This window comes from Pelodiscus sinensis, chromosome 2 (genome assembly GCF_052426305.1).
Source record: "Pelodiscus sinensis isolate ZL-2025 chromosome 2, ASM5242630v1, whole genome shotgun sequence".
Taxonomy (NCBI): domain Eukaryota; kingdom Metazoa; phylum Chordata; order Testudines; family Trionychidae; genus Pelodiscus; species Pelodiscus sinensis.
Window position 1 is genome coordinate 108,744,804 of NC_143053.1, and position 26,454 is coordinate 108,771,257.

The 26,454-nt window shown below is 41.4% G+C and overlaps 1 protein-coding gene across 1 annotated transcript in view; it reads left to right on the plus strand.

Moving 5' to 3' along the window:
- Nucleotides 1-26,454, plus strand: part of JARID2 (jumonji and AT-rich interaction domain containing 2) — a 295,175-nt gene that overhangs the window by 121,552 nt on the left and 147,169 nt on the right. Inside the window, exon 2 of the mRNA XM_075921199.2 lies at nucleotides 8,002-8,137. Coding sequence (XP_075777314.1) covers nucleotides 8,002-8,137 — 136 coding nt within the window. The remainder of the gene's footprint in view (nucleotides 1-8,001; nucleotides 8,138-26,454) is intronic.

Below are 26,454 nucleotides of genomic sequence, written 5' to 3' on the forward strand. Positions count from 1 at the left end.
CCCCTTTTCCCTCCCTCTTCAGCAATCATGAAAAGATGATTTTCCTCCAGATAAACCCTATAACTACTAACCCAACAGGAGCCTCATACCATAAGTTCCTAAAGGAAAAACTGATGCATTTTTTCCCCCCGAGAAAATTTCCTGTCTAAATACCTAAAGCACTAAATGCTAATCATACCTATAAGGAGAAATCTGCTCCCCCCCCCCCATGTTAGCCAACACTTATTTAAAAATGGCTTTGCACCTAACATAAACATGGTTTAACACCTTTTCAACAATGTCAGTTGGTCATGAATGACTCTAGCTGTTAGTTTATTGAATACATAAGCCATTTTTAATGTCAGACTGTTAGGTCCAAAATCATATTTGATTGTGTGCTAGGTGACATTAAAAATGTTAGTTATTTTCCTACATTAGAAAAGCCGTTAGGTTTCTCAACAGACCAAAATCTGAACCCATAAAGATAATTCTCATCAATTTAACTCCTTCCCAAGGTTTTACTTTCTGCATTGTATTTATATAAAACTTAGTTTTAAATGAATAACTGTTGCATCCTCTGGATAGATAAACTCACTGAAAAGGTTAACTCTCCCTCCCCCCCCCACCTGCACCAAGACAGTACTGGGGAGAATTGGCTTTTAAGCTGGCTCCCCCCAGCACTGACTCCTACTCTCACCCTTGCTGCCTCTGTTTGATAGAGACAGCAAGGGGAGGGGGAGGCAAGTCGTCGAGTCACTAGTTGACTATCCGATAAGTATTTGCCTATTGGATAGTCGACTAGTCGCTTACATCCTTTAATGCATAATAGTAAAATAGTGCACTCTCCCATTAGATTCTTATTGCTGTTGAAGATTACTGAATTAAGGCTCACAAACACCTGCATATAAGCATTATAATCCCATTACACAGATCAAAAATCTGAAGCACAATGAAAACTACTCAACTTGCCCAAAGTTGAAAATTTGTGGCAGCATTGGTAATAGAAGCAAACCATTAGACTGTCCTTCTCCTCTTGTCTTTTAATGTGTATTTGTTGTCTTCACTGAGTCTATTGAAGGGTTCCATTTATTTAGTCAACAAATAATTCTGTTTTAGCCCAACTATGGTGGTGGATGGGAGGGAGTGGTTTACAACCAGCTGTTCTCCGAAAAATTTCACTGCACTAATCATGCAGAAGGAAGAGTCTTTCTTTCTCAATAAAACTGTCTTTTAAATAGTTCTTCTTTTAAAATATCTCCAGAAAAGGACTAAAATGCATGGCTTATTTTTCCTATTGCTTCAGACTGACCTTCTTACCTCTGTGGGGTGACCCCCTTGGGGCTGCTAAACCATGAATGCATATTCATTTAATGCAATGGCTGCCATGGTAATCTTTACCAACTGCTGGCTCCTGTGCTGGGCTTTGTTTATTTGTTTTTGTTTGGTTTTTTTGATTGGATTTGTTTTGTTGAAGTTTTGCTGATTGCAACTTGGCATGAGAAGTGAGGTCAAAAAGTGCTTGCTGGGGAAAGACCCAAGAGAACTGGAAATGTGCCAGATGTATTGAATCATAACATACGTGCTTATAGCTATCTTTGTACCCTATGAACTCTTTAAATAAAGTCATTCTTGCTGTAAAGCTATTTACAGAAAGCAAAACACATATCCTTTTGTGTTACATGCATTTGCCCTTGCTTCAGCTGCTGCTTTACCCTGTGAACTATTTGCTAAAGGCTACACCAAGCTTAAGAATGTAGTAGCAGTTGATGAATGAATGTAGAAGCAAAAGTAACCTTGATTTTTGGTGTGGGGTTTTTTCCCTCCAAATCAGCAGCATTCAAAGAGTGGGTGAAATTTAATCCCTGAGAGGGCCAATTCATCACTTTATATTTTTTGAAAAGGTGTTTAAGTGGGTGCATAGTCCTTCTGCACGCTCTTTGAGCACGGTTGAATTTCAACCACGGTGAGCAAGTTGTAAGCAGTGGTTGGGTTGTAAGGTGCAAAGTGGCACAGGTAAAAACAACTTAACATAAAACCACTTCAACCTTAATTGTGACATTAGCTTGTCACTTAGCTCAAAAAAGTTAGTACAAAATTTTACAAATACAGAAAAAAATTACAAACCAGTTTAGCTTTGAATGGTTTTGTCCCTGCTGCGTTTAGCAGAGCGCAGTGTTCTATAGAAGCTTAATAATCATTGCTGGCGGATAGAGGGTTGTGTGCCAAATTATAGGAAATGGCGTGTGTGGTTTTTTTTTTTTTTCAGACTGTATCCAGCAATCTGTCACTAGCATGCACTTTGGTATCTGATGTTTAGATACTAAATGTGTGATGTAAAGTTCCCTCAAACTGTTTAGCGTACAAAAAATGTTTGTAACGATTTTAAAAGAAATATTGCAATTAACATTTTTTAACTCCTGTGATCTGTTGGGATTTCTCCAGATTTTTACTTCTGCTACTTGAATAATAAGTAAAATTAATTCATAGATTATAAAATCAGAAGGAACCATTGTAATAATCTAATCTGACCTTTTTAACACAAGTGATAGAATTTACACTGATTTAATTTTTGTTTGAAATGGAGCAATTTATTTTAGAACAACATTTAGACTTAATTTTAACATGTCCAATATCACAATGCTTTGTAAGTTGTTGTAATGGTTAGCTACCCACCTTGTTAAAAATGTTCCCCTTATTTCTAGTCTAAATATGACTAGGTTCAATGTCCATCCATTGCATTTTGTTGTACATTTTTCACTTCTAGATCTATTGTAGCATTTCTGTTTTTGTTACTATTAGACTAGGATCAAGTCACCCCTTAGCCATCACTTTACTAGATTGAGCTCCTTGAGTCTTTCACTATAAGTCATTCCAAAATAGTGCATTAAAAACTCTTTTATCAGGTGAGCTAATTTAACTGAATTGATTGGAGGCATATCTTTCACTGACACTTTGAGGCAAAAAAGTTGTGAGCTATGCAGTTGTAATTAAATATGTCAAGAATTGGAACTTATCTGAAAGAATGAAGTTGAGCTCCAAATCACTGCTTTTACAGTGGATGCCTGAGGGGAAATGCAGCTTAAGGTGATGCTATATGTTTATTACTTTTTAGATATGGATATGTGCAACCTGGTTATTGGCAATGACTTTGTCCCTTCTTTTGTTGTTACTTAAAGACTGTATATTGGAGATATTGAAGTGGGGTGACTGCTTTGTTATGGCCTGCTCATACTTCATTGTGGGTAGGACTCTAGGCAAGTGGAAGTTTTGGTTGTGAAGAGAACGTCCTTCTGGGACGTATCAATTGCAAGTGCTGTTATGGTGTGAAGATTAAGCCAGTGTGATTTGTCTTGGTTCTGCAGTTACACAGAGGAAAAGATGGCTCTGTAATAGTGTGAAATGTAATCTTACACCTGTAGTGGTTTCAGAGAGTTATCTTTGTAGCTTGTTTTTGGAACCCATTTGTTCACTGATGCAGCTCTTGCTCCTGCTTTAAAAGGAGTAAAGTAGATTAGACCTGTCCCTCCATTTACGATTTTTCTTTACTAGTTCCTCTTGACTGGGGTCAGTAACTCAGATTTTCCAGAGAATATACTACAGGTTGAACCTCCCAGATCCGGGACTCTTTGGTCCGGCAACGTCTGTGGCCTAGAAGGAAGGACCATGGATGTTGCTGGAGAAGCGAACTCCAGAGGTGAGGAGAACAACTCAGCTGGGAGTCCCACAGATGCTGGGGAGCCCCAGGTGGGCTGGCAGGGGCTGGTCCTACGGGTCGTGGGAAGTCCAGCCCTCAGGAGCCCCTGCGGTGTCTGAAAGGAATCACCAGTCCCAGCCAGGAACCCTGGCAGCAATGGGGCCAGTCCTGACTGGGTGGAATCCCAGGTCCCGGCTGGGAACCCAGGCAGACACTGAGCAGTGGGTGCAGGGGGGAAATCCCCAGCTGAGAACCCCGATTGAAGCAGGGCCAGCAGTGGCCGGGGGAGTGGGGGAAGAGTAGGAATCCCTGGTGGGAGTGGTGGGACCAGCAGGAAGCCCCTGCCTGGCTGGAAGCCAAAGTGGAGAGGGACCCGAGGAGGCTGACCCTGGGAGCCCCAGCATGAGCCCAGCCTTGGGGTAGGAAGCCCAAGCTCCAGGGTCGCCCACAGCCCAGGGAGAAGCTTTGATCTCCCCTGGTCGGGCAAACTCTGTGATTCAGGACCAATCAGGTCCCCAGGCTGCCAAACCAGGGAGGTCCAAGCTGTATACATTTCATAGGTTACTAACTCAGGTGTAATCTGCTTATTCATCAATGTGTGCCAAGAACATTTTCAAGAAAAGTGTCAGCAGATTTCACTCGAATGGGCATTCAAACAAAGGATGCTGCCAAGTCCTTTCGATAGCAGTCAGCTTCCGTAGCATGTTTAAGTGCATTTCAGTAGGATTTCTTTAATTTAAACAAGCTGCGTTCTTAGCAGCCAGGATTAGTGTAGGCCCTTATTGGAGTTTTCTGGTAAATTTCAGGTCTTTGGAGGCATGGAGTGTCTGTTCCAATTGCTTGGGAGAGGAAAAAAGTGTGAAGTAGGAGCCAAGCGATTTTTACGAGTGGTTTCTCTGTTAGGGTCGGTGGATCTAAAACAGAAAAATGTCACGGAGTTTCTTGACTTAATTATATAGTTGTATTTGTTTCATACCAGTAGTTGAAACAAAATATGTAACTGTGTAGGGCAGTGGTCTCCAACCTTCTTAGCCGTAAGATCACTTTTTGAATTTAAGTGCAATGTAAGATCTACCTCAAACCCCAATACTCTTGCTCCACTTCCTTTCTGCCCCTTCTCTGGGGCCCTGCCTCTGCTCTGCCCCTTCTCCGAGGCCTCACCCTGCCCACTCCATCCTCCTTCCTCCCCATCCTCACTCACTTTTACCAGGCTGGGGGAGGCGGTTGGGGAGCAGGCTCTGGTCTTGGGCCAAGGGGTTTGGAGTGTGAGGGGGGCTCTGGGCTTAGCCCAGGGTGGGGGATTGGGGTCCAGAAGGGGCTTCAGGGTACAATCTCTGGGAAGGCAGTTGGATGCAGGAGGAGGTTCAGGGCTGGGACAGAGGTTCAGGATGCAGGCTCTGGCTGGGCACTGTTTAACTGAGACTGCTTCTGGGTGGTGGAGCAGTGGAGTTAAGGGAGTCTTACTCCTGTCCTGGCCCTGTTCCACTCCTGAAAGCAGCTGGCATGTACAGCAATGGCTCCATGGTGCTATGTGCTGCCCCTCATTTACAGGCACTGAGCCCACAGTTTCTACTGGCCACAGTTTCCTGTTATTGATCAATGGGAGCTGCAGGAGCATTGCTGTTTTTTTCAGGGGCTGCAGGGACATGCCAGCCACTTCCAGGAGCAGCATTTAGCATGGGGATAATGACTCCAGCCACAACAGGTTAGGCATTTTAGAACTCACTACTCAAAGAATTAAATTTAAGCATAAAAGAGAAATGAAAATGATGAAATGCGCAGACCAGTCAGAAACAAAAAAATAACACACTTGGCAAACAGTAAAAAGTAACAACAGTCCCCCACATGTGTGTTTGCTATGATGGAAGTTGCTATTTAAAAAAAAAAAAAAAAGGTTAGTTTAGCTAATCCTTATGGTTTGTTTAATTAGTTAACCAAATTTTGATTCTGTCACCCAAGTATGAAATGCAAAAAGCTTCAACAAGAGAAATGTAGAGTTGCCAGTTGCCACTGAGTGTCTCTTCTTCTTTTGTATTGTGTAATACATGCCTCTTAGTTTGGAACATCATGGTCACAGCCCACAATGGTGATCCCCATAAGTCTGTTCCCTATTTTACTTCATGCATAAATCAGCTTTTCCAAAGAAATCCCCTTCTATACTTTTTTTCAACAGAGCTTAAGTGGTTATTACCCACGAAAGCTTATGCCCAAATAAATTTGTTAGTCTTTAAGGTGCCACAGAACTCCATGTTTTTTCCAAAATTAAGTGCACCGTAAACAGAGTCAAGCTCTTTTTGGTAACTTGGAATTGGAGTTGCATCAAAATGACAGTGGGAGTGGGGAAGATAAGAGCTAATTGTAGAAGTTTTAGGGACATCATACATGTAGTGCTCTGAGGACTTGTCTGTTAGAATTAAAATTTGTAAATTTAAAAAAAAAGTCATCTGGCAATTCAGGAGATGCTGCAATTGCAAATGTGAAACATTCATGTAACATTTAAGATTTAGCTTAATAAAATAAGTGGTGTTGTGTTTGTGTGTGATTTAGTTCTTAGTATTCCTAATACAGTGCTGCTGAACCTGCAGTTTGATGCAGGTAATGAGCATTATGTACCATTTCTGAAATTAATAAAAATCAAGTTATCTAAAAATACACAAAGCATACCATTTTAGATGTTGTAAAATGCTTTTCTGAATTGTAAGTTAACATGTTTTAGTAATCAGATTTGCACCGTTGTTTGAAGAAATATGTGAGGGAGTATCACTAGGAAACTTGATTTAAAACAATTATTTTTATGGTGATTTCGATTGTGATTTAAAACCGTAATTTAAATCCGTCCACCCTGATTGGCAGCGAAATGGCAAACTGAAATACAATTTGTGTGAACATCTGTTGTCAGCGTTCAGATCACCATTCTCTTTAAAGTACTTGCCTAGAGAATATTTCCATTAATGTTTCAGTTCAATTACAAAGTCGGCTTTTTTGTCTTGAACTTACATATATTTATTCCAAAGCTATCTGCACATAGTTCTGTGTGTGTTTGTGTTATAGTAGTATGTCCCTAGTGTGAAAGGAACATCCTGCTGTCATTGCCAGGATACGAACTTTTGTTTGGCCTTCATGTATCTATGTATTTTTGGTCAGGTAATCAGTAACACAAATGGGTGGAAGAGATATGTGTAGTGTTCAACAGCCTCCCCTCAGCCTCAAATATCACACTGGAGTAGGTAGGAAAAGGTGTTGATAGTCACCGTAAAATAAGTTTATTTTTAAAAAGTTAATGTTATTGGTCACTTCTCTCATACAATGTAAACCGTTTTGCCCTCTGGAGTGGCTCATTGATAGTGGTGTTTTGGTTTCTCAGTGAAGTGTGACAGCGCAGAGGGGTATGCTTACCTAAACAAGGGCTGTCCAGAAAACTCTAATCTTCTCACTTGGCAGCGACACAGCCCTTGAGGAATGCTAGGGCTAGAAACCATAAATAATGATGGTAAGAATCCTGAAACGACAACAAGGAAACTAGAGCATAAGAAAATGAGATGTAAAAAGACTTACCTTACTCCCACATGCACCCTTAGAACAATTTCCTAACTATACTTACTTGAATGCTAAAAGCTTTAGGGAAATAATTTTACAGGGAACTAATCTTTTACGTAAAGCAACTACCAAGTATTATCTATTCTATTATTCCTTTTTGCAGTATAATACATGTGTTTGTCTCCTAGAAGTAGCAAAGAAAACAGTATGCTCCACGGGAGAAATTCCATGTTTGCTTTTCTCTGATATTAAACCACGGTATTTTTATTGTAGTCAAATATATTGTATTACTAAATCCAGGTACGCTACTATACCAGAGAGCAGATGATATTGCTTCAGTATATAAAAATCTTAAGGAAATCTCAAGACACAAAAATGCCAACATGTTATGTTAGTACAGTGTATTTACTTAAATGTTTTCTGCTGCTTGGTTCAGTGTTATTTCTACTTTAACCAGGTTCTGAGCTTGGGGGAATATTTCCCAACTGTGATAAATTTCTCTATGCAGTAGGGTTCATTATAGGGATTTATAGACAAATTTTACTACTTCTGTAGTACCCAATATTGGCTCTTGCTAGGTGCAGAATAATGGGATTAGATCAACTAGTGGTCTGATTTTTTGTGATCCTGTCATGTGTTGATACCTCTGATGTTCAAATTATATAAGGTTTGCATGCTACTCAGCTTTTATTCTTTACCATTTCTTAGTCTTGGTATAAGGTATCTTTTGAACTCCGGATTTGTTTAGATCCTTCCGATAAATGTTTCCTTTCCATTATCCTTTTCTCTAGGATGACAGTGATGGAATCCCATGGTCAGAGGAGAGGGTGGTACGAAAGGTCCTTTATTTATCTCTAAAGGAGTTCAAAAATGCACAGAAGAGGCAGCATGGTGATGGCATCACTGGGAGTCTCAAGACTGTGAATGGTAAGTCTTTCTTTTCTCTGGTACAGCTGGAAGAGTTCTGTCATTTTAAGTGTAATGCTAGGTTGGAGAAGCAAACAGACAATGTGCATACTGGCAAACACGTTATCTTTTTGATATGCACAGTTCAGGAGAACATGGTTTTTGAATACTTAACCTGTACTGACTCATTTTCCCCCACAAACTGTGTTGACCCAGGGTGCAGTGAAAGTAGGATACTGGGGCCAAGCCTACACTACAAACTTTGGCTGACACAAGTTAGTGTATAGCTGCCAAAGACAGCATATTGCTGATGTGCATGTGTGGTTGGCTGCTTGTGCCAGTGCTTCATGTACTTGCAGGAATGTCAATACGAAGTGTGGTGTCCTGTAGTTAGGTAACCCAGTGTGCCATGTGCCACCGACTGTCACAATGCCTTTTGGGAAACATTAGCAATTTGTCATGGGACAGAAATGAATGACGCAGGGATCTCTTTGAGCCAGGGATCATGTTCTCATCTCGCAACTTTCTGCACCCTATAACGGAGGCAACTGGGCAGGAAAGGGATGGGGAAGAGGGGAAAATAGAGAAGTGTTGCTGAGATTGGAAAGTTTATTTTTTCATCTTCATTCAGCCCTTTAGCCAATGAAGGAATGGTTTCACAGTCTCGCTGTACTCTTGCTCTTTGAGTAAGAAAAACGTGATTCTAAAATGTAGCTCTTTTGGACTCCTTCATTGACAGATGACACTTCTGCAAATAGCCGTTATCATTCTGGGTGGGAAATGAGGGACAATAATTAGGTTTCTGGGCAAGTTGTGTTTTTCTCTTCACTGACAAAAGCTGATGGCTGTCTTTGTAGAGACTTAGTGCAGATGTTTGTCAGCATATGAATAGCTGTTCATGTGCTAATACATTAAAGCAACAACTGGCTGCTTACTTGGTAGATTATTCATATTTTTATGCAGCTTGCATTTTTGACATGGTGTGTCAAATTTCACTGCAGTCTCTGTGAAGCTGACTTATTCTCGAGGAGGCAGACACTAGTGGAATGCCTGGATGCATGGATATAGATAGTTACAGACTGTGTAAATCTATATTATTGCATCTGATACACAACTTTAGCCTCTCCAGTGTGATTAAGGAATACCCTCTGACTTCTGAGTTTGGCAATAATATCAAATACTAATCTGGAGGGAAGGGTCACTCTAGCTTTAACCAAAAGCCACTAATAAGCTTGAAGGTGTATGCAAAACAGCATTGCTATCTTTTTCTTGAGCACCTCTCCAACATTTATCATTTGTCAAGTTTTTTTTTTTTTTTTTTTTTTGGCAAATTTCTTATTCCATTGTGGAGGAGTTTTCTTTAGTTAAAGAAAAAAAAACTATAGGCGTGAAGCACAATAATTGTGTTAGAAAGCTTTGATAGTGTGCCAAGTTACAGGATGACTGAGGTTTTTATGGTGTCTGGTTTCTCCAAAGGCAGCCTAGATGAAAACTCAGTTGGCTGGGAATGCTGTGTCAATGCAGGCACCAGACATGGAACATGCCATAATCTTCTCTGGCAACGACATGGCCTATGTCCTAAGCATATGCCTCACTAATTTGGTATTTCATAATATTATCCCTTCCCTCTACACACATGGGTGACTAAGGACATGTCTATACGGCAGCTGGAGTTGTAAGCGCTGCTTAGATAAATGTGTGTATTGTAGCTTTGATTGAGCTAGCTTGCTAAAAAGAGCAGTGTAGCTACAGTGGTGAAGGTGGTAGCAGGAGCTAGCTAAACCTAGGATCTTGGGAAAGTGTTGTACTCTAGTGACTAGCCCATACTGCCACCCATGTCATTGTGGCTGCACTGCTATTTTTAGTGTTCTAGTTTGATCAAAGATAGTGAAGGTACGTCTGTTGGAGTTGGAAATTAAAACTTCAGCTGAAGTATAGACATGCTCTTCTTTTTTTCTGAGCCAGAAGAGTTCCCTTTTTAATTCTTTCTGACCATGAAATGTTTCACAAGGTGCCCAGCTGTAGAACGGGTTGAATTTTAAGGAAGACCACTGTCTTTTATGTGATATGTTTAATCAGCACAATTTAAAAGAAGGCTGGAGTTTGGTGGAAGGGAGAAATGATCTCATATGGAGGAAAAGATATTTAAGAAAACATTCATAACATTTGTTTTTAAAAATATGGCCACATTAATTAAATTTAAATCTCTTACAATGTGGGAAATAAGGAAATTCAGATCATACTTAATTTTCACCAGGTTGCTATGCGTTGGGGAAAAAAATGGTGTAACTGCATTGGAGAGAAAAAGCCTTAGACATCTTTGAGAGTTAATTGGGGTTGTTCAAGAGTTGTGTGGCATAAGTCCTATATGGGACAGAATTTGATGTAATTTTTTTTATATGGATGAGACAGAAATTTCAATCTTAAGGACTGTAAATTGGGGACCTAAATGAGGTGCTGATTTTACAAAGATGTCGAACCCTATCAACACTCAGTGACTTCAGAGGGAGTTAGACATGTTCAGTGTTTAAAGAAAGGAGCCCCCCTTATTAAGTACTTAAACATTGTTTTATGTACTTAAATTCTGGGATGCGTGTTACACGTTTTAGCCATGACTTATGTGCTCCATTCCAGCAGTGGGCACATTCGAGGGAGACAGCTTTTGCTTCTGCATAATAAAATCATATTGCTCTTACCAGATGTTGCAGGCAGTGGAGAGCATCCTCCAGCAAACTGCAAAACTCATGTTTTTGAAAGTGGAAAGTGACACTTATACTGTAAGCTCAAGCTCTCAGCTCACTGTAGAGCAACAGATTATCATCAAGCACTTCTAGGTCTTCTGATTTCCATCCCATGTGGAGAACCCCAAGTTAGATTTGCATACCAGTGGTTTCAGTGTCCAGGTTGCCAGGAGATATCTCACTATTTCCTTTTCTTTTTAGAAATAGGGTATGTATGGTGGAGGAAGAAGCAAATGAAACGTTCAATAACTTCATGAAGCCACTGTTTCTAAAACTTTTTTTTTAATGGGTTACAAATAGTTAGTCACAAACAAATCCTCAAAAAGTATTAAAACCAGCTTGAGCTATAGTCTATGTAATGTTTTGGCAGCTGGAACCATTTTAGCTTACTGTGTGAGAAGCAGATCTAGTGGAAATGGCTCCATCTATGGGAGCCTATTACTGCAGTAGGGCTTCTACTGGTTCTGTCTAGAGGAAACAAACAGAAAATTAACTGGGCTTTGCAAGTATAATAGAAGACTCTTAAATGAATACATTGATGTAAAATTGTATGTTTAAAATAGTCTTCAAAATACTGAAAGTTGAATTATATTAACTCTCTATCCTGCCCCTACATCACTGGTTAAAAAAAAATTCTTGGTGGATAGTTATTCCTAAAACAACCCTAGCGTTTTCATTTTGTTGCGTAATAGTGATGTTTGTCTGCTCCTGGGCAGTGTTCAGTAGTCTCTTTGAGGACTTCCTTGCTTTTCATACTGTTTTCTTTTGGCCATGTAATGTGCTACTAACAAGTAATTTGTTAAAAATATTTTGTGTGCTCAGTGTTTGCCTTCATGCACTTCCTATAATACTCCCATCCCCTGGTATTTAACCAGTGAGCTTTCTGAGGGAAGGATATAGGAAGCTAATTCAACATAGCCGCTGTATCAGTATGTTTGAGGACTCTCTAGATATTCAGAGTATATAGCATGTCCCACTGTCATTTTGGTACAATATGCCTTTGTTCAAGACGTTGTCCTCCAACACATGGGAACAAAAATTTAGAATGGGATGTTTCAATAAATTGTCAGGACACCCTTTGTAGAACTAAATAGGATAATTTATATCAGATTACGGTAACCAGTTTGCATGCTGGAAAACCCAAAGAAGACCTGTACTGTGATTTTGATGATGATTGCCTTTCATTTGGATTAAGATTATAATGATAGAGACTGGTGTGGATTGAGACACAAATTTTCAGTAGTCCCCTTACAAGAGGAAAGCTAATTCTCATTGAAATTAGTTTTTTTTATGTAGCCTTAAATGTGAAATATGGCTGTAAAAGAAAAAAACAATGCAATTATTGCTTGCATTGTGTTTACAAGAGTAAATTTAGAACCCTCAAAAGAGCAGCTCATGAAGCAAGCTTTTATTCTGTTTTACAAACTTTCTTTTTTAGATTTATGGTAGCATTATCTTCATAAACTATAAAAATGGCAAATTTTTTACTGTTAATCTTAAGATGATCAGTATTAGTCTCTATATACATTTTAGAATGCATCTGTCTGTCTCTGTGATTGTCTGTCTGAGTCCGTTTGTTCAAGAACTGTTCCTAAATGGTAAGAGTTAGGACCACCAAATTTGGTATGCAGCTTCCTCTCCTAACTTAAATCAAGGTCAGGATTTGGTTGTGCCAGGAAAACGGGAAGGGCCTGGAAAGGGATTGTTCTCTATAACATGTAAAGGGGCTGATCGGAGGGAGAGCTATATGCAGAGTGGTCACTGGGGGCAAGTGCCGGGGACAGCTTCACTGCACAGTGATAATTGGAGGCAGTCACACCAGCAGGGAGTAGGCGGATGGGGCTTCCCATGTTGCTACTTCTGGAGCCAGCCAGTGTAGCCCAGCTCGTAACCAGGAGATGCCAGGATCAGGAATGGTGGCCAAGCTGCAGATCAGCTGCAGGCCCTTTCATCCCCTCCCCCTCCAAGCAGCTGCGGGAGTGGAGTGAGTGAGGGAGCTAGTGGCTGGGGCTGGCCACAGGCCAGCTGAAAGGGATGTGTGTCTGTGGGGGAGGAAAAGAGGCTGGAGGCCAGAGCCAGCTGCCAGAGGCCTCCAGACAAGTTCCAGGGAGGAGGCTGGGGCAGGGGGCAGCTTCAGCCAGAGACTGACACACCCTAGGAGCTGCTGGCCTGGGAGCACAGCCCCAGGAGAAACCACCCTGCCACCACCTGCCCTCACTGCAGCACTCTCAATCCCCTTTCCTAAGCCCCCCACCTCCCAAACCCTTGCCCCTCCCCACAAGCACCAGCTCTGCCTGTCCCAGTGCCTATGTTGTTAGAGCTGCTTCCCCCTCTTCTCCCCCTCCTCCCCCCGGCATGTAAACGTGTAACCACTGATAGTTTCAGCGGTTACACACTTACAAAAATCCCTGCTTTTTAACATTCCTAATTTCAACAACATTGGCCTTTATTTCTTGGAACACTGAAATCTTTGGCTAAGAGGTGTCAAATGAGCCTGCAGCCATATGTTATTACAGGGCTTTGGAAGCCTCAGGGGCCACAATGAAGCTCACAGCACATGTCGAGGGCCACAATTTAAGTATGGTTGCATATATATGCAAATAGCCTCTGTCATACTGATGGGCATGAATACAAAGCACTTCCCACAATGCCCCGGCGCTCCCGGCACCTTCTCCCTGAGGGCTCGACACCCTGTACCCATCTGTTCCAGCCCACCTGTCCGCTTGCATCTTTCGGTGCTCACCCCACCTGGGGGAGATACTCCACAATGATGAGGTATTTCCAGTGGAGGTAATGTTCAAGGATCCCAGACACAGGCCACGTGTTGAGCCCTGTGTAAACCCAAACTGCACTGCAGGCCACAGACAGGCCACGGGCCACATTTGACCCGTGGGCTGCATGTTGAGTAGCCCTGTGTTATTAGCTTGGGACTTTCTTCTTAATTTCTTCTTATCTTGGATACATTTGTGGCATCGTCTGTGACCAACCTTCATACTAGACATTTGAATTTTGTTGTCACTGTTTTAGCTTTTACTGCTGCTACTTGTAAGTATTCTTCTGTGTGTGCACTTTCTGAGGTATTGATCATTTCTGTAAGGAAGACATTCCCTTCTTCTGTTGTCACACAAGTACACAGGATCCTTGAGGACATTGCTCCACCCATCTGGTTAACAATTTTACTATTTAGAGCTTTTGCACACTGCTCGGTTTCTCTTTCATACACGTTATCCAGCAATTAACCATGTTAATAAAGTGTGGGTTCTCAATCACTTGGAAAGGAGAGTTTGTTACATAAACAAACTGGGCAATTTTTTCCACCAATTACCTCTTCTTGTAATCTTCTGCTTCTTATCACAAACTTATCTATGGTTGTTTCTGGATGATGGGATTTTTTTTCTTTTTTCTGAAGTTGAGGTGCTGTGACTTACATGATGTGACTGAAACCCTGCCATTGGCAGATAACTATGAAACTATAGTAAATTATGGTGATTTTGAAGGTGATAGTCTTCTGAATCCTGTGCATGGAGGATGGATTTTCCTAAACAAAATAAGTCAACACAGTTTGTTTAATTATTATTACCATTTTGCTCATTTAATATTACTCCTTGCATTATTGACACCCAGTACTACTTTAAAGGTGAAATTGTGAAATCAAGAGATCTGCCTATTTCAGCAATTTATTTTTTTATCACAACTGTATCAACTGTACCATAGAGCCATAACTTTTTTTTTTTTTGCTCAAACATGAGAATTCAAGAACAGTCCAGAAGGAAGACCGACAGTCCTTAAGAAAGAAGTATGAAATATAAAAGTTTACCAACCTGAAGATCCTGCACATTCAGACATGTTCCTTTCATCATCTTCAATGCAACTTCCTTCTCAGAAGGAACACTTCTCATGATGTTGTTTCATTCAGGCAAACAGGCCTTGCATTTCTTGGTTGTGGTGTTCGCATTTTGCACGCGGCCCTGTCTTACCTAGAGTAAATATTCCCAAATTGGGTCTCTTATGGCCTGCTGCCATTATTAGTTTTCCCTTCTAGTGAGAGAATGGTGTGGTAGATCTCAAATCAATTAGACAAACCTCAAGTCTTATGGAATATGCTGCTTAAGCAGTTTCACTTGTGTGTCTACTTCCTGTCCCACCCTTCTCGCATTTATCTCCAGTTCTTATCCTTGTCCGGATCTATTCCTCCCACAACAATCTTCTGTTCATTGAACTTTTTGCAACTTTAAACTTTTAGAGAGAAGTAAGAGATTGACTCTGTATGCAACTTTGCAGAGGGACAGTAGGATGAAGGTCTGTTTTTTCTTGACACTCTATATTTATTTATTTAAAATATTTTGTATGTTAACACGCATGTTATCTCTAGAGAGACAAATCCATAGTTTGAGAACTGCAAAACTAAGCATCTGTGATGGTATCTTCTAAACTAAGCACTGAGTCCCATTGAGTAAAAGAAAGATTAACCTAAATAGTCCATAGAGAAGGTTCTGGAACCCCATGAGATTGGCTCCCTAATCCATGAACTATTGGAACTCATTTGCAAAACTTTTTTTAAACATTACATGAATATATTGTCTCATAGTATAGAATTAAAATTTATAATCCTTGTTCCATGAGTTGTCTTTTAGCTATAATGTATCTTAATCAAAATGATCTTTAGATGGTTTTTTTAATCAAATGCTTTCGAGGGGGGGGGGGGGGGAGAAAAAACCTCGATTTTTAAATTAAAAAATGTGATTGTTTTGACTTTTTTCAAAAAGTAATTGATTTTTATCCACCTTGCCTCCCTGTTGGCCTCAGCAGAGAGCTGCAGTGGCTGAGAGAGCTTTGTGCAAGGCCAGTGGGAAAAGGTCCCTCCCCGCCAGCCACTGCAGCTCCATGCTGGAGGGGCCCTTTTCCCCCCTACTGGTGCAGCTCTTTGCTGGTTGCATTGGGAAGTGGCTATTGCAGCAGGGGGACCAAAGGGCTCCATGTGCTGCAGAGCCTCATGGCCTCTCTTCCTCCTGCAGCTGGGTCTGCTGGCTGCTTCCAGGGTGCAGTGTGACGTCTCAAGATAGGCAGGCACCAGAGACAGCCTGCCTTAGCGCCGCGGACCAGGAGCCATCCCAGTAAGCCCAAGACCCGACCCACTGCCGCACCCTGAGCCTCCTCAGCCCAGAGCCATCTCCTGCATCCAAACACCTCATCCCCATGCCCATCCCAGAGCCCTCACAAACACTCCTGTACCTCAGCCTCCTGCCTCAACCCACAGGCCCCTCCTGCATTCTGAATTCCTCTGCTGCACCCTGAGTCTGGAATCTCCTTATGCACCCCAAATCATTCAACCCCAGAGCCCCTGTACCCCAACATTCTGTCCCAACCTAGAGCCTACACCCCTCAGCAGAACCCCAAGCCTGAGACTCCTCCCACACTCAGAATCCTATGGCCTTGCTCTGGTCATATGAATTTTGTTACGTGACCAATATGAGGGTGATGTGTTGAACATTACTTCCACATTGCTGCGCATAACAAAATTCATTCTGCTTTGGGATGGGAAAATTTAGGGAGAACAGTGGTGCTGGGGCACAGTCTGAGTCTAGTACAACATGAAATGTATGGCAGAATGTAGTATGGGTAAAATAGAATAGGAGACATACAATTCTTCCTCAGGAGTTTAGTCAGAAATTTTAATTAACATATTTTATTAATGAGAGTCATCAGCATAAAAGTATGTCCTCTGGAGGGTGGCAGAAAGACGAAGGGTTATACGAATGTTTAGCATATATAGCACATAAATACCTTGCAGTGTCAGCTACAAAAGTGCAATTCAAACTCATATTTTCATTTTCAGATGATGATGTAAATAAGAAACAAGCGGGGTTCTCTCCTGTAAATGTAAACAAACTTGTTTCTATAAGCAATTTAGGGCATTTTGTAATTGAAAACAATATGTTTGAAAATGTAGAAAAACATCCAAAGTATTTAATAAATTTCAATTGATATTCTGTTTTAAACAATGATTACAGCTGTGATTAATCAGTTTTGATTTTTTTAGAATTATGATTAATATTTTGGTTAACTGCGACTATTTGACAGCCCTAGAGCAAACGTTGACCTATTTGATGGAATTTGTGATCCTGAGAATGAGTTCTGGTTGATGCTGGGTTGGGAGATTCAAAACCTTCATGTATTTTTTGTTTTAAATTTTCAGTCTGGTTTTTTGATTCACTAATATAGTATGCCTGCTGTTATGTTGGAATATTCATTTGTCCCCTTTATATTAATGGTTGTTAGACAAGCTGTGCCCCAAAGAGCTTGTTATACGTGCACGTGCATTTGTACATCACCCAATATAAAGAGGTCCTAGTCCCGATGACCTTCTAGGTGCTACAGTAATATAAATAGTAAGAATAAACATTTAAATAAAAATACAACATTATTAATGCCCAAACTTAACAGAAGTGCATTGGTACAATTCAGTGTAATTCACTGTCAACCAACAAGACTAGGGATGTGAGTAGTCAAGTTGCTCTCTCAGCCCCCTGCTGCCTCTATATCAGAGGCAGGAAGGTGGGGGGAAACAGGAGCTCTGGTGCTGGGGGGGAGTCAGATTAAAAGCCGGTTTCCCCCCAGCACTGTCTCCATGGTGCCATCTGCCTCACCCCGGTACTGCTGCCTCTATCAGTGGGTGGGAGGTGGGTGAGAGGAGGCTGCTGCAAAGCAGTCTCTGGCCGCGACCAGCGGCTAGGGCTGGCTGCCAACAGGAAATACTGACAGAGCGGACTCTGTTTGTGGCAGCTGAGGCTGGCCTCGGACAGGGGTTGCTAGACCCGGGGTGACCCAGAATGGAGCAAGCGTGGTTTAGTCCCAGCTCATGCCAGTCCAGGACTGCTGCAGCTCTGCATTTTAAATGTAGTAAGATTTACTACATTGAAAATGCAATTGCAGCGGTCCTTGCTCTGTCGTGGCTCACCCCAGTCTGGAACCTAGCCCTGCTGTGCCTCTGCAATTTAAATGTATTAGGAGCCAACTACTAATTGTATTGATTACACAGTCAATTTACCCCCCTTCTTAACGTCCTTAAATGAGACTATGAAGCCTAGAATATTGTGTTTTCTGCCTACATATATAGCCCTCGTGTCGGGTCCAAGAATCAGGATACACAAATAGTTTAGTGTTACAAATAATTTGGGATTCATTTATTTCTGATAATTTTTTTCATGTAGACTCTATGTATGCAAACTCTGCAAATGCAAGAAAGGTAGTATAATAAAAGTGAAGCACAAACATATTCTGTTTATACTAGGATTCTTTCGGGGGCAGAATACTGCCTAATAAGGATGATCTCTTTTACTGGTTTCTTAATAAACTATGTATGTTTTAAGTGATAATTACTATTAAGAAATGCATTATAGTAACTTTGTATTTCAAAATCCCTTCCTAATGAATAATAGTTACTGTGCAGTTCTATTTTGAACAGTTTGGGTTTTTTTAATTTTTAACAAATAATGTTGGTTCCCATCTTTGTCACACTAATTTAATATCACATCTGCTCAGTTTTTAAAGGTGCAATTATTGTTCTAAATGCCAAGCTCTGTACACTTAATTAGGTTCTGAGAATCTAGATGGGTTCTTCCTGTGTATCCATTGTCACCAATTATGAAGATCCTCTGGGCTAAACCATGATGTCCAACACACTAGTCACATGTGGCTATTTAGCCAGTTGAGTGTGGATAGTTTGCTGTAGCAGTAGCCACTATAGTGGCTACTCCTTCAGAACTGGTTGGACTGGGTAGGACTAAATTAGGCCCTTAATGGCATTGTGGAGGTGTCACTGTATTCAAATATTTCCCCTGCTGCAATTTCATTTTTATGAGTTGTGGCTATGCAAGGAAATGATACTTTTAAAAAATATCCTCTGCTAATCCCCCACCCATTTTATTCTCCCTTCCACACCTAAAAGGCAGAGAATACCGAAATTCCATAGCTCATCTCTTTCTAATCTTGAAACCTTGCATAGAACTTAGAAAGTTAGCTGCTGTTTTACTTCAGTGTGTTTATAGTCAGTGATGCTAAAAATATCACTTTACTGCAGCTACCTACTCCCCAGAAGGGGGATCAAACCCATCAGAAGTTGGGCCTTTGAGAAGAGGCCTCTCCATGTAACTGGGTAATCTTGGAGGAGTCCTTTGTGGCTTCTCAAGGTGTACCCGCTCCCAGTTATGCACTTAGCATTTCTGTAATGAAGCAACAGTGACACTCGGGGAATGGGATGTTAGTGTATAGTTGTGTAAACAATTAACTGATAAGGTTGGGCGTATGGGTTAATTCTAACTACACATACTCCCTCCCCCTTTAGTCTCTAATACAGAGGCAGCAAGGGCTGGGGAGGTGAGAGCCTGTGTCCATGGGGAGCTGGCTTTTAAGTTGGTCTCTTTTAGAAGCATGGAGGGTGGGGATTATGGTGTATAAATTTTAAAGGTCTAGCACAATGGATGGGGGCCTAAATTAATAAATAATATATCTTTCAAAAAATGTGGGAGAGGCAGAAAAGAGACCAAAGGATAAGGAAGAATAATACACCACGTTTCTGTTTTGGGATGGCACTGCCTTGAAGAGGAAGACAAAAATAAAGAGCTGCTAACTGGGTAACAGGAAAGTGGCCCAGGGCTGAATCTCCATAACCCAGATGTTGTTTAGATGGAGGGTGTCTGCATTGTAGTGTCACTGAAGGGATGAGTGAGAAAATAAGGGATGGGAAAGCAGGAACCTTACAAGACAAAGGGCTTTAAATAAAAAGTTTGGGAGTTTTACATAGATATCTGTGTGCTGAAGAAAGAGAAATATGTGAAAACAAAGGAGAGGATAATTAATAAAAAATAAAATAGCAACCTTCAATGAGGGTGGAAGAGAGCACAAAAGCTAAAGGTATAGAGGAGAGAGCTACCCAGAACAGTTACATAAAGAATGTCGATTTGCTTAATTTTTAGGCTTCAGAAACTTTAATTTTTCTCTAATGGTACTAGTTAATTGATTATCAAATGTTATACAAATGAATCTTCCCTGCCCACAAATGGCAGAGCAAAATCTACTATTTCAATTTTCAGTTTTTTAAAAAGTGATTATTAAAAACACATTTAAATTAGATTACAAAAAAGCCTATTTAAATTTAAACATTTATGGTAATCTGTTAGCCCTAAACCCCCACTATAGTTTATTAAAATGGTTTAATTTAAACAATTAAGCTGTTCCTGTCTAGTTGCCAAGTTTTAAAGAAAGTCAGACCACTGAATTGGTGGAAACCACTTGGAACCAGAGTTAGTTGAAGTGCTAAATCAGCTTTTTGATAGCAATAGCCTCTTTTGCAGGAGCAGAGCCAGCATTTTCTTCGTTTTAGTTTATTCAACTAGTTCATTTCAGAACTGGTTGATGGGAGTTGGAAGAAGCAGGAAAGTTTGTTTTTCTTGCAACCTATGAATTAAAAAAGGTAAGAAAGGATAAGAGCTACTATTTCAAAGATCTTGAAGTAAAGGTAACCAGAAACAATCAGTTCAGTTCACTGACTGTAGATAATATTTTCTTTGTCTATTAAATCAACTAGTTTAAATGTAAAACATATTTTGGTAAAGCTTTTCTTATGTATTGTACACATTGAAGGTAGTTTAATTATTTTAAAAGGTAGGTGGTTCATTGTTAATTGAATTTTAAAAATCACCATTTGGTAAAATAAGAAATGGCACCATTAACTATTTTCTAACATAGTAAAACAATTACAAATTTAGAAACTGCTAAATGTAAATAAAGTTACATAATTTATAAAATCAAATGTGTGTTAGGCACAGTTGATTCTGTTCTCCTGTTTAGTTAAAAGAAGCACCACATTTAATGTAAAGCTGATCTTTAGGTGCAAATCAGTGTTTTTTTCAAGATTACCAACTAATGAGATTCAGCCTTTCTTTAGGAAAATAACTGGAAAGTACAAATGTAAAAACAGATTAACATGGATGATTTAAATCAAGGTTTCCTGCTTGTTGATTTAAATCAGGATTAAAATTGGTGATTTAAGTGGCTTGGATTTAAATCAATCCACCATTGCACACAGCAGAAAACAAAAGTATGTTCTTGATTCAGGTTAATATGTGCTTCAGTTTACTGCCTAAGACATTTTTGTCTGATGCTGTCAGCTGCGCAGGACGCTGTAGTCTAGGGAAAAGCAAATTATATTCCGTTCTGCCTCCTGTAACAATAAAATTGCCAGGTAAATTCAGATTGTGGAATCTTTTTATAGCTGATGTATGCAGGAGGAAAAACACACCTTACATTTTCATCTATTTGGCAGAGCTTGCAGTGGTGTCAGAAATCTTATTCTCCATCAATTTCTGTATATTATGAGCTTGTTTTAGAATCAAAACAAGATATCACTTCTCCTGTAGATTTTCTTTTCTGATTACTGTCCTGCTGTCCATTTAGCTCTGTATCTAGATATAGATACATCCCCTCTATTAATAGATATAGATAAACCCCCCTCAATTAATCATACAAAGACATTTTACCATAGGTAATTACTAGATAATCTGACTAGTTAACTTCCTAATATATTGGTCTGGAGAACACCCATTCTTCTGGATGCAGATAGCTCTGTTTTATACAGATTGTGGGTGACTGGGTTCCATTAGAATATTGACATTTAAAAGGACTTGCTTAGAGCAGTGATTCCCAACCTTTTTCCCATGGAGGAACCCCTAAAATAATTTTTCATATCCTGAGGAACCCCTACCTATAAAAATGTTTGCTTGGCCAGAAAAAGTTGACAGAGGGGAGCGCAATTCAATTACTGTTAAATTATTGTCAAGAAAATGTATTTGTAAAGAGTGTGTGTGTGTGTGTGTGTGTGTGTGTGTGTGTGTGTGTGTGTGTGTTTACATTGTAAGAAAAAAAATTATTTATATGTTCCACAATTTCTTGCAGAACCCCTGACAATGGTCTGTGGAACCCCAGGGTTCCATGGAACCCTGGTTGGGCAACACTGGCTTAGAGCATTAGTCTTCAGTTTTTGACAATTTGGGATCTATGGAATGCTTTCTGGTAAAGTGTAAAGCACTTGGACAGTCTCATGATGCTGGCAGTTTTTCTTTTATTCCCAGGTGCTAAATTGCATTAAGAGAAACCAAATTTACTTGCTGCTCATCTGTTCCTTCTTCTAAAGAAGTGTAAACATTTATTCACATATCTGTTTTATCACTGTTGCAGATTTACAGCTATGTGAGAGCAGAATTAGTCCTACTCAAAACTGAATAAATGCAGATTTTGCTCTCACTTTATCTGATTCTCTTTTCTACCCATCCCCAATGTCTGAGTCATGCAGGCCCGGCCCAGGAGCAGCAACCCTCCCCGCCTGCTACAGGGTCCCCGTCCCCCCCGCCATGCAGTCCCAACCTCCGGCGGCAGCGACTCGCCGTCACGCAGTCCCAACCCCCTACGGCAGCCGCCTGCCTTGCCATGCGGCTTCAGCCCTGGTGACAGCTGGCTGCCAATGCAGCCCAGCCACCAGAGCAGCGTCTCCCCATGGCGGCCCTGGGCCCATCCCCGCCAGCCACATCACTCACCTTTAGGGTTGCCAGATGGTTTAAACAAAAATACTGACCCCCCCCCCCCCCAAAGGGAAAAAATTCCGTTCAAGGGGGAAAAAAGGAGAGGGGGAGACCAACGTTGTTTTTGGCAGGGGGCGGGGGAGAAGGACTCCAAGTAAGCCAAAAAATAAAGCAGCATTAAAACAGCATGTCCCCTTTAAGAGTTAGTGCGGGGGTAGTAACGGGGGAGCGGTTGAGCACTAAGACCCAGGGTCTTCCCCTGGGTCTTTTGGCTGGCAGCCAGTTTGTGCCAGCAGCCTTGGGGAACCAGGAAAGCATGGGAGCTGGAGGGGTTCGAAGGCGGGGAGGGGGAAGCCGGGAGCCAAGTGTTTGTAGGGTTGCCAGGTACCCGGCATTTTTGCCTCCTGGCCAGAGAAAAATTCAGAAAATACTGGACACTTTAGGTGTCCAGTATTTGCTGAATTTTTTTTTACTGGGCAGTAGCTGAAAATACCGAACTGTCCGGGTGAATACTGGACACCTGGCAACCCTACTCATCTTCCAGATCCAACAGGAAGGTGAGTGGTGCCTCGCAGTTCTGAGAAGTAGGTGGGCGGGCTTAGAATTTTTTGTGAGTCCATGCAGGTGCACACCTTAGAGGGAACATGGTTGTGCAGTCTAAGGCACATGCACACAGAAAGTCCTGCCCCCTAGGACACAGGAATCAAATCATAATCTCAAAAAGGTGATTTTTTTTTAAACAACAACAAAAAACGAAACACACTTGGTGAAACATTACTTGCTTGCTAGATGTTACAGAGCAACTAAAAAAGAGAGAGAGAGAGAGAATTAAAACACAGAGAATTACTTCCCTGATGTTTCAGTTTGGAAAAATGTAGTAGAAGAGGATAGTTATGTGTGTTCAGCACAGAGAAGTCCAACAAACCTGACCACATCTGACTAAATATTCCCTGTTCTACTCACATGTCTGTTGTTCTAAGATTTAGTCCTTACTAGGCATGAATATTACTGGGTACTCCATGCTTGGCTTCCTGACTAAATTCATGTCTCCCAGGCTCTCCTCTGGTCGCACTAACAGGAAGGTCACTGCTTCCAGTCCAAAAGCCAGCACTCTGTTTCCATTGGCTCTCCTGGCCTCCTGCCAACGCGCTTCCTGCTTCCCTAACATTCTTCACTAGGACTCTCTAAAACTCATTGTTTATAGTTTTAACTCTTACAGGAAAGACAATTATGCCTGGATTCCAAGAGTTAACTGCTGGGATAGACCTGAGTTAACTGAATGGCTGGAATGTCCAGAAAAGGATATTACCACTCTTATTCATCACGCCATCCATGACAGTGTTCCAGTCATGTGAGTTACCCCAACAAGACTCTGTTGTTCCTAACATGTCCTAGTTCCTTGACAATGCTGGGATTTCCAGATCTTTCTTTTTGTTTCCCAGGCTTCTTACGTTCGTGTACAGGCACCTGAGATAACTAGCCAAGTGTCCTACTTTCTCAGTGTGAATGAGGAGGCTTTCCTTGTTGCACTCTCCTCCTTGTGTTTCCTCTCAGTATTTCACTTCCCCACTTACCATAAGGCTTAGGTTCTCCAAGGGATGGTGACCCAATTTAAAACCCTTGTCACTATGTTAGCAAGCCTGCCTGTGAAGATGCTCTTCCCTCTCTTTGTTAGGTGAATCCTATCTGTTCCTAGCATTTCTTCCTAGAACAGTATCCCATGGTGAAAGAATACAAAGCCCCTTCTCTGACACCATGGGTATGTCTAGACTACATGCCTCTGTCGGCAGAGGCATGTAATCTAGACATACCCCATCTGTTCAACTACACATCTACCTCTACAATTTGATGGTCTTTACCTAGGCCTTTTCCTTCAACAGGGAGGATGGACAAGAACATGACTTGCACCTCAAACTCCTTTATCCTTCTTTGCAGAGGCACAAGGTTTGCGTTTTTGCTATTCCTGTTCAATCTCCTCTCTTTCTAAGTTTTGGCCTGTCTCCTCCATGCATTGACTATATTCCCTTTCCTCCTTAAACTTATGGTCTGCTTAGTGAAATTGCCCAAAATTTGTGTGTAGGTCCAGCCTACCTGGGATACAGCATTGCTGGTCATAGGCCTTTCTGCAAATTCTTTAATCATCCTGCCTAGGGTAAGAACAGACTGGTCTTAAAATTTGGAAAGCGTCTATAGTAAGAACTGGTAGCATGTTGGCAAGAAGCATTAACATTCTTTATGCACTCAGCCACAGCATTGACTCTACATTAAATCTCTGGTTTGCAATGTTTCTATATTAGTTCCTTATAGAAAATAAAATTTATTATAAAATACTACTTATTTTAGAAATATCAAAAAATACAAGACAGTAAAAGCTTCATCCTATTACGCTTTTACCCTTCAGAAGCACTCCCTATCGCAACACCCCGATCTACATTCTCTTTGCCTTTTCCAAGAGACAATGTGTGGATTTCAAGTTCCAGAGGGGGGAGAACATTTTTTTTGCATGTATTAATGCATGAAGTTTGGGGTAAGGTAATATAGCCTTTATGTCTCCAATAATTATGCACTTTACTTCTTTAAAATATTTCTCTATTGTTTACAAGGAAGAGTTAATATTGGGAAAAAATTAAATTTAAAAAACGGATTTTTCACTCTCATTCCCTGGCAAATGTACTACTTTATTGTAGGTGTTTGCTGAGCAGTTCTGCTGCTGGTCCTGAATTCCCTTCCCACTAACATCCTGCTTTCTAGCTGGGATCCGGTAATTCTTTTCTTTCCCCCTGTCCTGCTTTAGTGGCAGGCACTTGGCACTCTGAGTGTTTGCTTTTTGTGTTTGATTCAAAAAGTAAGCTTAGTGTTCACATTCATTATTGCAGTTTTTGTAACCACATTTTTCCTAAAGTCCTTGTACACACTGCCCAGTTTAAAGGTTTGTCTTTAATTCTTACCTAACCCACAAGGATTGATTTTGCTGATTGATACCACCACAGCAGTCAGGGTCATGACCTGGTTTCCCATCACCGTATATCTTCCCCAAGCTATTTAGCACATGCTGGCTGTGGAAATATGTCATTTCAAAACATACTGTGGGCCAGGTATGGTGTAGCTTCCAACCTGATCCATCCTCCCCTCTGCCTGAAGGATGGCTCTGGTAACTACTGCATCTCGTGGACCCCTGTATCTTCTTCATCCTACCACGTGTGGGTCTAGCTCAGGGTGAGCAATAATTTTGAGAAGGGACCACTTAAGAAATTTCTGAAGTGGCCCCTGGCCACTCTGAAAGAGGACTTCCTAGGGGCCCCGGGTGGAAGGGGCGGGGCCAGGAGACTCCTTGTGCTCCCCCCCCCCCCCCCCGACAGACACATACATCCTGATTGGCCTGGGGTAGGAGAGTGTGAGAAGTCTTCTCCCTTCCTTCCCCAGCCCGGTCCCTAGAGAGAAACACCAGCAGTTTTTAAAACAGATGGCAGTTCCTAGGAGCCTAGCGGGAGCAGACCTCACATGCTCTCCCTGCCCACAGGCCAATCAGGGCCTGGGAGTGGGGGAGTGCATGAAGTTTCCTTGCCCCCGCAAGAGCATGCAGCAGTTAGAGATGCTCTGGGTGTTTTAAAACAGCCAGCATGTATCTTTAGCTCCTGTGCACCCCTGGCAGGTCAGGGACAGGATGTGAGAGACTTCGCGTGCTGTCTGCCTCCTCCCCCCTCCTTCCCCCCCGTGCTTCCTGGAGCACGGTGCCCTTGCCTCCCTAGGCAACCCTAAGAGCTGCTCAAAATGCAGCGCTCTAGCGGCGATTTAAAGAGCTTGGGGCTCTGAGTATCACTGTACCTGGAGCAGCGGCCAGAGCCATAGGCCCCTTTGGCTGTGTCTACACTGTGGGGTTTTTCCGGGATACCAGAGGTATCCCGGAAAAACTCTGCCACATCCAAGAAGCATGTTTGCTCTTCTGCCTTTTTTGTGGAAGAGCAAACGGACTCTTTTGGGTGGGGAGCCCTGTATGTCTCCATTCCACGAGGGATAAGGT